This window comes from Sesamum indicum, linkage group LG4 (genome assembly GCF_026168435.1).
Source record: "Sesamum indicum cultivar Baizhima isolate 11 linkage group LG4, ASM2616843v1, whole genome shotgun sequence".
Classification (NCBI taxonomy): Eukaryota; Viridiplantae; Streptophyta; class Magnoliopsida; order Lamiales; family Pedaliaceae; genus Sesamum; species Sesamum indicum.
The window spans coordinates 1,490,584-1,502,620 of NC_142660.1; the positions used below are offsets into that span (position 1 = coordinate 1,490,584).

General features: G+C 32.6%; 1 protein-coding gene across 1 annotated transcript; it reads left to right on the top strand.

The window, feature by feature from the left end:
* The first annotated feature begins 272 nt into the window (after positions 1 to 272).
* Positions 273 to 4,522, top strand: LOC105159874 (triacylglycerol lipase SDP1). The gene is made up of 3 exons (XM_011077083.3): positions 273 to 2,655; positions 3,068 to 3,211; positions 3,322 to 4,522. The coding sequence occupies exons 1-3, from the start codon at positions 1,225 to 1,227 to the stop codon at positions 4,291 to 4,293; spliced, it is 2,547 nt and encodes an 848-aa protein (XP_011075385.1). The 5' UTR covers positions 273 to 1,224; the 3' UTR covers positions 4,294 to 4,522.
* Positions 4,523 to 12,037: the final 7,515 nt, after the last annotated feature.

Consider the following 12,037-nt stretch of genomic DNA (forward strand, 5'->3'; position numbering starts at 1 on the left):
ACGGCTATTAACTTAAAAAAATTATAATTTTTTAAATAATAAACAAATATTTTATAATTATGATAAATTTAAAAAAAAAGATCATCTAATTTGCCCTAAATTTTAAACTCCTCACAATTGAAAATTTTCAACAAATAATTTGATCTTCTTTTTGAAAAAAGAACATAGTAGGACAAAATCTTGAAATTTAAAACAAAAAAGAAGAAGAAAGAAACTTGTCATAATTTGGATTGCCTCCTCCGTGGAACAAAATTCCCAAGAAAATTTTGAGAGCCCATCACGGGGAAATAGACATTGCAGTAAGGAAGTCGTGTACTCCTTATCTTCTCCTCTGACAACAAATAATTATGTGTCTTTTATTATTATGTAATATGCATGCGTGGATGGTTGTATGTGTATTTGCATATTTTATTACATGTTAATCCTGCGGTAGGCGTCGCGTAGGATTGCATCAGACCTCACTTTTTTCAACTGCGAAACCGTATCGTTATCTGATCTGATCCAACCTTCCGGGCTTTGCGACTCCCAATGCGTGTAAGGGTTGAATTCGTTTTAATATGTATGTCTACGTGTACGCATGCGATCTCAAGTTTGAGGTGCTGCCTGCCTGATTCCCTTTTCTTGGAAGAGAGATTAAAATATTTGTGGTGAACTATCGGCTGAACAGCGTGTTTTCTTGCATTCTTGTTGAGCGGTGGAACTGTGAAGGGTTTGTTGTGGGGTTGATTTGAGGACACTTTTTGGATATTGATCGAGGAGGGACCGTGAAAAGGTTGAATCTTGAGGGACCTATTGTGGGTCTTTCTCTCGTTTCGATTTCTGGGTTTTACTGTGGTGAAGAAAGCTTGTGATTTTGGGTGTCGAGAGCTGATTCTTGATCGAATTGATCGTCAAAGAGTTCAAATTTAGAGGTTTGGGGGCTCTCTTTCTTTGGTTTTCCTTTTTCAAAAAATAAATTCAAGCTATTGCTTTTGATTCTTGATCGTTTTTTTCTTTGATATATTGGGGAATCTTTGTTTAGAATTCCTGGAGAAGTCAGTTGTATATCTCTCTTCTTTATGTTTTTTTATTCTTGCGGCAACTGCAGCTAGAGTTGTACCACGAAGAGTTGTTTATTGGGGACTTTAATTGTCATTTAGGAGATTTTGTACTTAGGTATTAGCTTCTCCTCGCCATTTGGATAGAATAAACCTTTAGGATTAACTCGTTGGTTTAGCTGAAGGCATGGATATAAGCAATGAGGCTAGTGTTGATTCGTTCTCGATCGGCCCTTCTACGCTCTTTGGGCGGACAATTGCGTTTAGAGTCTTATTCTGCAAGTCTATGTCACATTTAAGGCATCAAATCTTTGGGATGTTGTTAATGTACTATTACAAATTCAAGAACTGTTTAGGGAACTACCTGTCACCTGTAATAGCATGGTTTCATCCTCGGAATCCACAAGGGATATTAGTAATGGTGACGGTGATTGCTTTCTTGCTGAAACGATACACTAATGTGAAAACGAGAGCAGAGATGGCGTATAGGAGGAAGTTTTGGAGAAATATGATGAGAGCTGCATTGACCTATGAGGAGTGGGCTCATGCTGCTAAAATGCTGGATAAAGAGACAGTTAGGATGAATGAAGCAGATCTTTATGACGTGGAACTTGTGAGAAATAAACTTCAAGAGCTCCGCCATCGGCGTCAAGAGGGTTCTCTTAGAGATATCATATTCTGTATGAGGGCTGACCTTGTTAGAAATCTGGGTAATATGTGCAACCCAGAGCTTCACAAGGGGAGACTCCAGGTGCCCAAACTCATAAAGGAGTACATAGACGAGGTCACAACTCAACTGAGAATGGTGTGCGACTCCGATTCGGAGGAGCTTCTATTGGAGGAGAAGCTTGCTTTTATGCATGAAACCAGGCATGCTTTTGGAAGGACAGCTTTACTTTTAAGTGGGGGTGCTTCTTTGGGAGCCTTCCATGTCGGAGTTGTGAAAACGTTGGTAGAACATAAGCTTTTGCCACGGATAATTGCTGGTTCTAGTGTGGGGTCAATAATGTGTTCTGTTGTTGCTACTAGGTCATGGCCTGAGCTTCAAAGTTTCTTTGAGGATTCCTGGCATTCGATTCAATTTTTTGACCAGATGGGTGGAGTCTTTACTGTTTTTAAGAGGGTCATGACACAAGGTGCAGTTCACGAGATCAGACAATTGCAGATGATGCTGAGAAATCTTACAAACAATCTAACTTTCCAGGAAGCCTACGATATGACAGGGCGGATCTTGGGTATAACTGTTTGTTCACCAAGGAAGCATGAACCTCCTAGGTGCCTCAACTACTTGACTTCACCCCATGTTGTCATATGGAGTGCTGTGACGGCTTCTTGTGCTTTTCCCGGTCTTTTTGAAGCTCAAGAGCTGATGGCAAAGGACAGAAGTGGAGAAATTGTGCCTTATCACCCACCATTTCATTTAGGACCTGAAGAGGCTTCAGGTTCCTCAGCTCGTCGCTGGAGAGATGGTAGCTTGGAGATTGATTTGCCAATGATGCAGTTGAAAGAACTCTTCAATGTGAATCATTTCATAGTGAGTCAAGCAAATCCTCATATTGCACCTTTGCTGAGGGTGAAGGAGATTGTTAGAGCTTATGGAGGCAACTTTGCCGCAAAGGTACTTTTTAGCAGACTTCTGTTTCTCAAACTGTTATGCTCATCTTCCATGATGTATGAACCCGTATCATAACATTAGCTAGGATGGATGCTTTGAGACCCTCAGACATGGAAGTATATAGTCGTCTTGAGATTTCTTATCTTTTGCCCATTCCTGATTAGATCAATGAGCTAAACTCTTTATTCAAGCACTGAGAAGCTTTCTTAAAACAGCAAAGTTTAACCGTATTCTTTTCCGTGTGCATGAAAGCTACTGCAATGCAACCAGGAACTGTTGCTAACAAGTTCTTCCACTTTTTCCTTTTATTATCGAATAATTTTTTTCTGGTTCTCCTTTTGCATCATCTTTGCTTAAACAAAGAAACTGATGAATTATCTTTTCTTTTTTGTTTTTGAATTATCTGACGCTGCAGCTTGCTCAGTTAACTGAGATGGAGGTAAAACACAGATGCAATCAGATATTGGAGCTTGGGTTTCCACTGGGGGGAATCGCCAAGCTGTTTGCTCAGGATTGGGAGGGTGATGTAACCGTTGTAATGCCGGCTACTTTAGCTCAGGTATAAATAAAGTATTACATATTGTTTATGTTTCCCATCACAACTTGGTCTATTTTGTGTAGATTCAGCTACTTAAAGTTTTCTTGAATTCTTTCGGTTTTTGATTTCAGATATCAAAGATAATTCAGAATCCATCTTATGTGGAACTTCAAAAGGCAGCAAACCAGGGCAGAAGATGCACTTGGGAGAAGCTCAGTGCGATAAAAGCAAATTGTGGGATCGAACTCGCTCTCGACGAGTGCGTTGCTATACTAAACCATATGCGTCGGTTGAAGAGGAGTGCCGCGAGAGCAGCTGCTGCTTCTCATGGTCTGCCCAGCGCAGTCCGATTCAATGCCTCAAAAAGAATCCCTTCTTGGAACGTGATTGCCCGAGAAAATTCGACTGGATCACTCGAGGAAGACCTACTTGCAGACGTCGCATCTTCTTTTCACCAAGGAGTAGGCGGTTCGACGGGGCAAATGGGAAGAAATTGGCGCACGCACCGGTACACACACGACGGAAGTGACAGTGAGTCGGAGAGCGTTGACCTCAACTCCTGGACAAGGTCTGGTGGTCCCTTGATGAGAACCACTTCAGCAGATAAGTTCGTCGACTTTGTACAGAATCTGGAGGTGGATTCAAGGTTGAACAAAGGGATGACGGGCCACTCAAACAGCGTCGTCATCCAATCCCCTGGAAGGGATCAAGTCCATCAAGCCTTGAGGATTGCAATTCCTGACAGAACTTCAGACACGGAACATGACCAGAGAGATCTCGGTAATAGAGCTCCAGTGATAAACGCAAGCATCATGGTGGCCGAAGGCGATCTTTTACAGCCGGAACGAATCCACAATGGTATAGTGTTCAACATCGTGAGGAAGGAAGTCTTGACTCCGTCCAACAGGAGTATCGATTCCGAACACAACAGCTCTCCTCACAATTCAGTTGCTGAGTGCGTGCAGCTGGACGATCCCGACAAAGAAATGGATGCTAGCTCGGTCTCAGAAAGCGGTGGTGATATCGGAGAAGACATTCACGTCGATGGGGCCGTGCATCACGGTGACAATGTATGTGATGATAAGCATGTGATGGATGGTTGATGGTTGGGTGAATTATCCAGATGCACACGCAAGAAATCTTAAGAGTCCATTCATCTCTTCCTAGTAGTTGAAGTTCAGGTCAAGATTTGTAGGTTACAGTTGTATGAATTCATCTCGAGAAAAGAAAATTGCCCCTGTTTCAGAGCAAAATTTGTAGGAATAAAAATGTAAATTCATTTCCAATTCAATGGCAGGAGATCCCTCTTGCTGATAAGATGTTGAGGATTAAGATCGTCAAACTTATATGCAAGCATGTCACAACGTTCAAGTGATCAAAATTATCACTTTTAGCCCCCACACACTTCTGATCTCGTACGCCTAAAGTTCACTTCTGCGCAGTTTTTTTTTGTTAAATATATAAGGAATACACTTTCCTTTTCTAAGGTTTGGTGTATTTACATGTAGATCCTCTATAGTTTACGAATTATATCTAGCACCTCTAAGGTTTGCTTCCATCTAACAAATAAGTCCCTTTGTTAGTCAAAATTCACTAAATTTGCTGATATTAATAGAAAAATCAAATGAAAATTGATATTTATCCTCGATTGGTTTATTACTGATTTATTGTAGGTTAAATAATTTTTTTCCGACTAAACTAACATTATAAAGGTGAAATATACTTCTTCACATGCATTAGCATGAAGATGTATGCGAGTAATTTGAATATAAAAAGATTTATTTGACCTGTAATAAGTCAATCGAGGGTCTTTTTTATTAACATTAGCAAATTTGGTGAATTCTGTCTAACGAATGGACTTATTTATTAGATAGAAGCAAATCTTAGGGGTGTTCGATGTAATTTTTCAAACCACAGGGGATTTACGTGTAATTACACCAAATTTCAGGGGAGAGGATTGTAACTATCCCAATATATAATAAAAATAAAAAATGTATCATGGAATTAAAAGTATTATTTTTTTAAAATTATGCGATCAAAAATAATATTTTCGTAATCAATAACACCAAAAATAAAAAGATTTTAAATTACACAACGCAAACTACTATTTTCCGATTCGAATTTCATTAAACGCGTTATATATATCAATAATTGAAGGCAACTAGAGAGGAACAACAACTCCAAGTGGATACAATGACAATCCACTAGAAATTGGGAACCAACAACATCTGACCCATGGAAATAATTAAACAAATGGTGCATCAAACAGTACTAAGTATTCCTCGTCTGTGGCCCTTTACTCCCCACATGACTTTGTTGGAAGTGCTCAAAAGACAAGTTCACGTAAATACAGCCACACACACACAAAATGTAATAAAGTTGGTCAAAATTCAAAATGGCCTTTTACACTGTCCGAAGCGTGTTCCTCTTAATTAGTGGTCCAATACATATTTTTGGGCACGTTCAATATTTGTTTGCACTTTGTCAGCTTAGCTTGTCATGACCCCCATTATACTACTATAGTATTTATTTATTTATAACAGTGCGCCTTGGATATAACTATCTTTAGTGCTTATTTATCAAGAATATTTCAAATAAATTTAAGTTGACAAAACTATTCATAATGTTATCGATAAGTATTGCTGATATAAAAATAATAAATTTAACGAAATTTATAAGTCAATTAGAGATTTTTAAGTAATATTTAAGAAGAAAGGTGGTCAACCCTTGACACGAACAATTTAATGCGATAAGGTATAGAGATTTTGGACGGCCGCACGGACCACCTCTTAAAATAAAATTGAGTTAGAATTATAATTTACCCCTTAATTTATTTATTTTTTAATCCACTACTCCATAATTGTCCCACTCATTCTCCATATTTTTTTCCACACAAACTTTTAAATATTTAATAAATCCACAATTATAATTATTTTTTTTCTCACCTTATTGCTATTTTTTCTTCTCATAATCTTCTTTCTTTTTCCTCAACTAACACTACATTTGTATCGTCTCACTTGATGCTATATATGTCTTAAAATTGACCAAAATATATAATTTAAACACAATGATTAATATAGAGTAACATACATTGAGGTCGGGTTATTTACACAAATACTCCCTACCTTTTTATAAAATTACAGTTACACCCCCTAAGGGGTGTTAGTGGAATATTTTTTAAGGGGTGTTAATGTAAGTTTTGCATTTGAATAGGGAGTGTAATTGTAATTAGTACTATAACCTCTTTGGGTGTAACTGTAATTTTGCAAAAAGAAGATAGTGTTTGTGTATTTTGACATAACTAATTTCAAGGAGTGTCAATATTATTTACTCTAATATTTTTATCATAATTTTTTTATTTGTCCACACATAGCGTGTGCATGAACTGCCAGTTATTATAAAAAAAAATTTTTTATCGTATTATATTTTGAATATTTAAATATATTTTTAACAAGATAGTCAGAATAGTAATTTCAATATTTCTTAATAATCTTACAATTACAAAAAAAAAACTCCTCTCAACCACTACTCCATATTTTTTTTTCTTATAAATTTTTATATTTTTAATATATTTACAGTTACAATATATTTTTTCTCTTTCACCTCACCCCACGTTTCTTTATTCTCACAAGTTTTTTCCTTTGTCATCCTCACACCACAATTATCTCTTTTTTTTTTAAAAAAAAAAATTATCCTCTTCATCAAACCATATTTCTTTTTTAATATATTTGCAGGGACCACATGCATCAACAACCAATATATATAATATAATGTGTGATATGATCGATGCCCTATTGTGTATTATCTAATCCGATTGGTATAAATTTTAGGGTAAATTATAATAACCTCCCCTGAGGTTGACATAATTACAATACCCTCTTGTTGTTTGAAACTGATTTTAACGGTCGTCTAACAATTAGCCAATTCCATTAGTTTTTCTTAGGTTTCCCTCCATTTTTGTGATGAATTAACCAAAATGCTCTTGTGGACTAAGAATTATAATTTTATTTATTTTTAAACTTTTTTATTGACTAAGTGGATTATTTTTTAAATTTTTTCATTCAGATCGTCCGATTTTTTTACAATTTTGTAATTTTTTTAAAAAGAAAAAATACAGTAAGGACATAATTGATAATTTCATATTCCATTCAATAATTACATGATTCCATCTAATATCAGGGAGGTATTTGTAATTTTTAAATAACGAGAAAGTATTCGTAATTATGTCAAATCTCATAAAAGATTGTTGTATTACTTAAATTTTACACACAATAAAAATACTCAGGGGCATTAGCCCATGTGCAATGAATATATTCGAACGATCAAGTTAGTAAACTTAAAATAAACATTGAAACATATGTAATTCGAATTTAAATAAATAGGCACGGATCTCCATCCTGTTTCAAGAGACATCTTGATTCAAAACACAAAATCCACATGAATTAGGACTAGGGAATAAATTTGGTAAGAGAGAGAGAGATGTAGTAATTCCATAAGAACTTCCACTAGAAAAAAATTAATTATTGTATATAATTTTAATAATTATGTACTAAAATATCATGATAAATAATTTTTATTAATCATAGTTAAATGCAAAAACATCAAATTCCTACCAAGAAAATGTTATTTGAAATGGTTAAGTGCCATGGTAAAAATATTTGCCATGACAATGTTTTAATCACCCTCGCAGATATCGATGTGAACAACTGTTGTATTGCCGTGGTAAATGACTATTTACTATAATCATTTTATTTTTAATCATAATAATTAATTATAATTAAATATTACATTTTTTTTTTGTAGTGTCCAGCATATGCAGAGATGTAGGTATGAATGCTGAGGTTAAGAGAACATAATTTAATTCTGAAAAAGCAAACAAACTGTAAGACACAGATGTTTGTTTGACTCATCTGTTGCTTGGTGTAAATAAATAATATAAGTGAGATGTATATATATAGGACAGGCGATTTTTCAGTTTTTACTACAGAAAGCGTGCTCATATATATAATAGGATTTCATAAGCACATGTAGCTGGAAAGCGCACTGCCCAAATTCGAATATTCAATTTCCTGATCAGACATCCTCTGTAGTCTGTACCATCATTATAGGTTAATATTGCTCTCTATGTCTAATGTCTGTCCACCCTTATAATTTGTTTAAGAGGTATTTATAATTTTTTAAATAATAATAAATTATTTATAATTATGATAAATTTTAAGAGGATTTGTTGTAATTTACTCTCTAACAAAAAGTAATTTTTTTTATTATTGATTTCTAATATTATAAATCAAATTTAAAACTTTGATTACTGTTTTAAATAAATTAATAAATTAGTGACGAAAATAATAATTTTGATAAAAAAATTAATAGATATTTTGCAATTAATATTATTTTCGTTTTTTTGGGAGTGAAACGTGCAATGGGTGAAATATTGTTTAATTATTTTGGGGATGGATAATTTCAACCGTTCAAACTCGATTTGATTAAATTTTAATTAATTGATATAGTATAGTTATAATTTACATTTTAAGGAAATTAAATAAATAGTTAGTGAAGTGGACCAATTGATTATTGAATTTGGCCACATGGGTCTTACAACATTTTAGCTTACATTTAAACATAAAAAAATTAAATATAGAAATAAATTACATTTATGTTTATAAAATTCGCACATATATATATATATATATTTTAATTATGGCAACGTTTCAATTTTGTCATATTTTATAAATGTATTATCATTTATTAAAAATAATTTTTCTAAAATTTGTCATAACAAATACCTTAGTATTTTTTGAAAAATTACAAATACACATCTGAAATTAAGACCATCTAACAAATACCTCTCTACAATTGATCGTCAGGAAAAATCTTTGTTAGACAACTATTAATTTTAAAGAATATCTATAATTTTTTAAAGGGAAAAATGCAAACAACCCCCTTGTGATATCGCAAATGAGCAAATTACCCCCTTGTGAAAAAATAAATAGCGATTTACCTCCCTATATTTTTTAAAATACAACAATTTACCCCCCTATGATTTTTAAAATGAAGCAATCTACCTCCCTATATAAGGAGGTAAATTGCTTCATTTTAAAAAGTATAGGGAGGTAAATTGCTATATTTTTTTCATAGGGGGGTAATGTGCTCATTTTTAATATCACAGGGGGATAAATTGCTATTCACCCATTTTTTAAATAATAAATAAATTATAAAAAATATGTTATAAGCTCGTACAAACACCCTCTTAACCGAGAAAGACAACTATTCTTGCCATGTTGGGTAATAATGCTTACAAAAAAGCGCCACTCTTTCTTTTCCTTCTTCTTGGGAAACAATAACGTTAGCATGTGGAGGTGTAATTATTTCATAACCAGAATGAAAGGATTTGGTATTTGCTTAGAATGTGTTTGGATGAAAAAATTTGGATATGAAGAGAGTATTTATAAAAAGAATTTTAAATGACTTTATATTAAATGAATTAATTTAAAATTCATCACAATATCATAAAATATAGTTCAAGAAAGCTTAAGAATTTGAAATCCTTTGCAACATGAATTTTAACCAAATAAGTTTGATTGATTTATTATTATGGATTTAAAATCCTTTGCAACATGATTTTAACTAAAATTATACTTACACCCCCTCTGAAAATTTATCATTTAAACCCAACCTTTTTTCATTAAGGTTTGAACGAAAAATGCTGACATTAGCAAAATAATTATATAAATATTTAATTGTACGATAATTTAACATTCTCATATAATAATTTTGTACTTGTAAGGGAGAAATATAATAATGTTAACCTCATCCCGTATAATTTTAAAAAAAATATTAGAGAAAAAATATAATTTCGCATTGTTAGAGGGATTTTATGCATAATTAACTCTAAAATCACTCTATTATACTAGTGTGTTTTTTTCCTTTTAAAAAAAAAGAAAAGATTAAATTGAAGTGGTGGGAAGCTTCTTGCAAGGTAGGTCTGAAGTGAGATGAGTAAGTTGTATTTTGGGCAACTATCAAAATTGGCCAGCTGTTGTGATTCATAATTTCTTACATAAGTACTAAAGAATACATCAGGGTACATAGGACTGCTCCCCCATTTTTGGAGAAATTGATGGGTTTTTTGGATTTTATTTCTGTGATGACTGATGAGGGTGGTGCTGGTGGAACATCACAAGAACCACACCAAACAATGTGTCAATTTTCTTGCAATAATTCTCATTCTAATTCAACTCTCAAATGCACAATTTTCTTACACTTTTTTTACTTTCACTATAAAAATTAAATTATTCAACCCACCACACAGTAAATAATTTTGATTCACCAAATAAACCCAACCCCCTATTTATCAATCAAATTAAATTACTAGAAAGGGACGTAAAAAATTAAGCTTTAAATAGTAAATGCATAAATTTTATGAGGAAGAAAGTGGTTAGGAGTTCGGCTTATTACCATCCTCTAGTACCAAGTGCATGATGCTTGTATGGAACAACATCCCATAAATAATTTTTTTAACAAGGACTACGACTGCGCTTTGTGTCGAAAATAAAAATCAATCACATAATAAATAATATATAGATATACGTTTATCGGAAACTACGTTACAAATGCGACAATACTCAACTTTAACTATTAGGTAGCAATAATCGATTATCGATGGCGTTTGATTTTTTTTTAATATCATATATTCTTGGGATAATTACATTTACACTCCCTGATTTATGATCTATTTATATAAAGTATTTTTATTTTTTATATAATTATAAAAATTATCATTTACAGTAAAAAAAATAGAGATAATTTGTATAATGATGCTGAAATTTAGGAGGTTGGTGTAATTTTTGAGAGGAGAGTGATAAATTCAATTGTACTTGAAGCCGGTACCGTACATGAAGGCTGATAGCTTCCTTCCATCCTTACCGAAGCCTACGCCGCTTTTTGAATCTGAAAACTCGGTAAAAAAATAAGTTAATTCCCTTTACCATAATTATTATTTTATCTTTTTATTAGATTTGGTAAAAAATAGTTGCAATTTTCAAGGAGGTCATATCCAACAAAAAACTAATAAAGAAATAAATCATATTGACATTCTTGAACTTACTTCGGAAAACATAAACACCACATCTGGTATTTTACCGGTTTTAACTATAATGTACCTCATATAGTGTTTGTATAAGTTTTTGCACCTGGATAGGGATATAATCGTAATTACAGTTATAATTTCGAGAGATATATTTAAAATTTTTCAAAAAGCATGAAGTATTTGTTTATTTAGATTTAGGGTAAATTATATATACCTTTTCTGAGGTTCGGCATAATATCCATTCGTTACTAAAAAATTACAAGTATCTCCCTCAAATAGAAAATAATTATCTAGCCCTTATACTCTGAATTAAAAATTACTATGTTACTCTTATTGATTTTTTTTAAAAAATAAAATATTTGAAAATTGTAAAAAAAATTGAGAATAGGTAAAATAAATAATCATTTGAGAATATCAATTCTTAAAATTATTTTATAAAATTCTAAAAAGTATATAAAATTATAGTTTATGATTCAAAAGTGCATTTTGAACAGTTTAATATAAAAATTAAATGAAAAAGTAAACAGAATGGACCTGTTGTTATACGAACATTAAAATCAAAAAAATATTTATAATTTTTTAAATAATAATAAATTGTTTATAATTATAATAAATGTCATAAGATATGATTGTGATTTAGCGTTTGGATTTAAGATATAGAAGCGTGAATCCTAATTTACCCACAAATAAAAATTAAACGAACTACTAAAATTAAGGAATTAAAGTAAAATGAAACTCATTGTTTTGCAATAAACACTCCT

Excerpts from the sequence above, each read along its gene's own strand:
- LOC105159874 (XM_011077083.3), top strand. The coding sequence starts at position 1,225 with ATGGATATAAGCAATGAGGCTAGTGTTGATTCGTTCTCGATCGGCCCT. Across the intron at positions 2,656-3,067 it reads GAGGCAACTTTGCCGCAAAG|CTTGCTCAGTTAACTGAGAT; the intron begins GTACTTTTTAGC and ends CTGACGCTGCAG. Across the intron at positions 3,212-3,321 it reads TGCCGGCTACTTTAGCTCAG|ATATCAAAGATAATTCAGAA; the intron begins GTATAAATAAAG and ends TTTTGATTTCAG.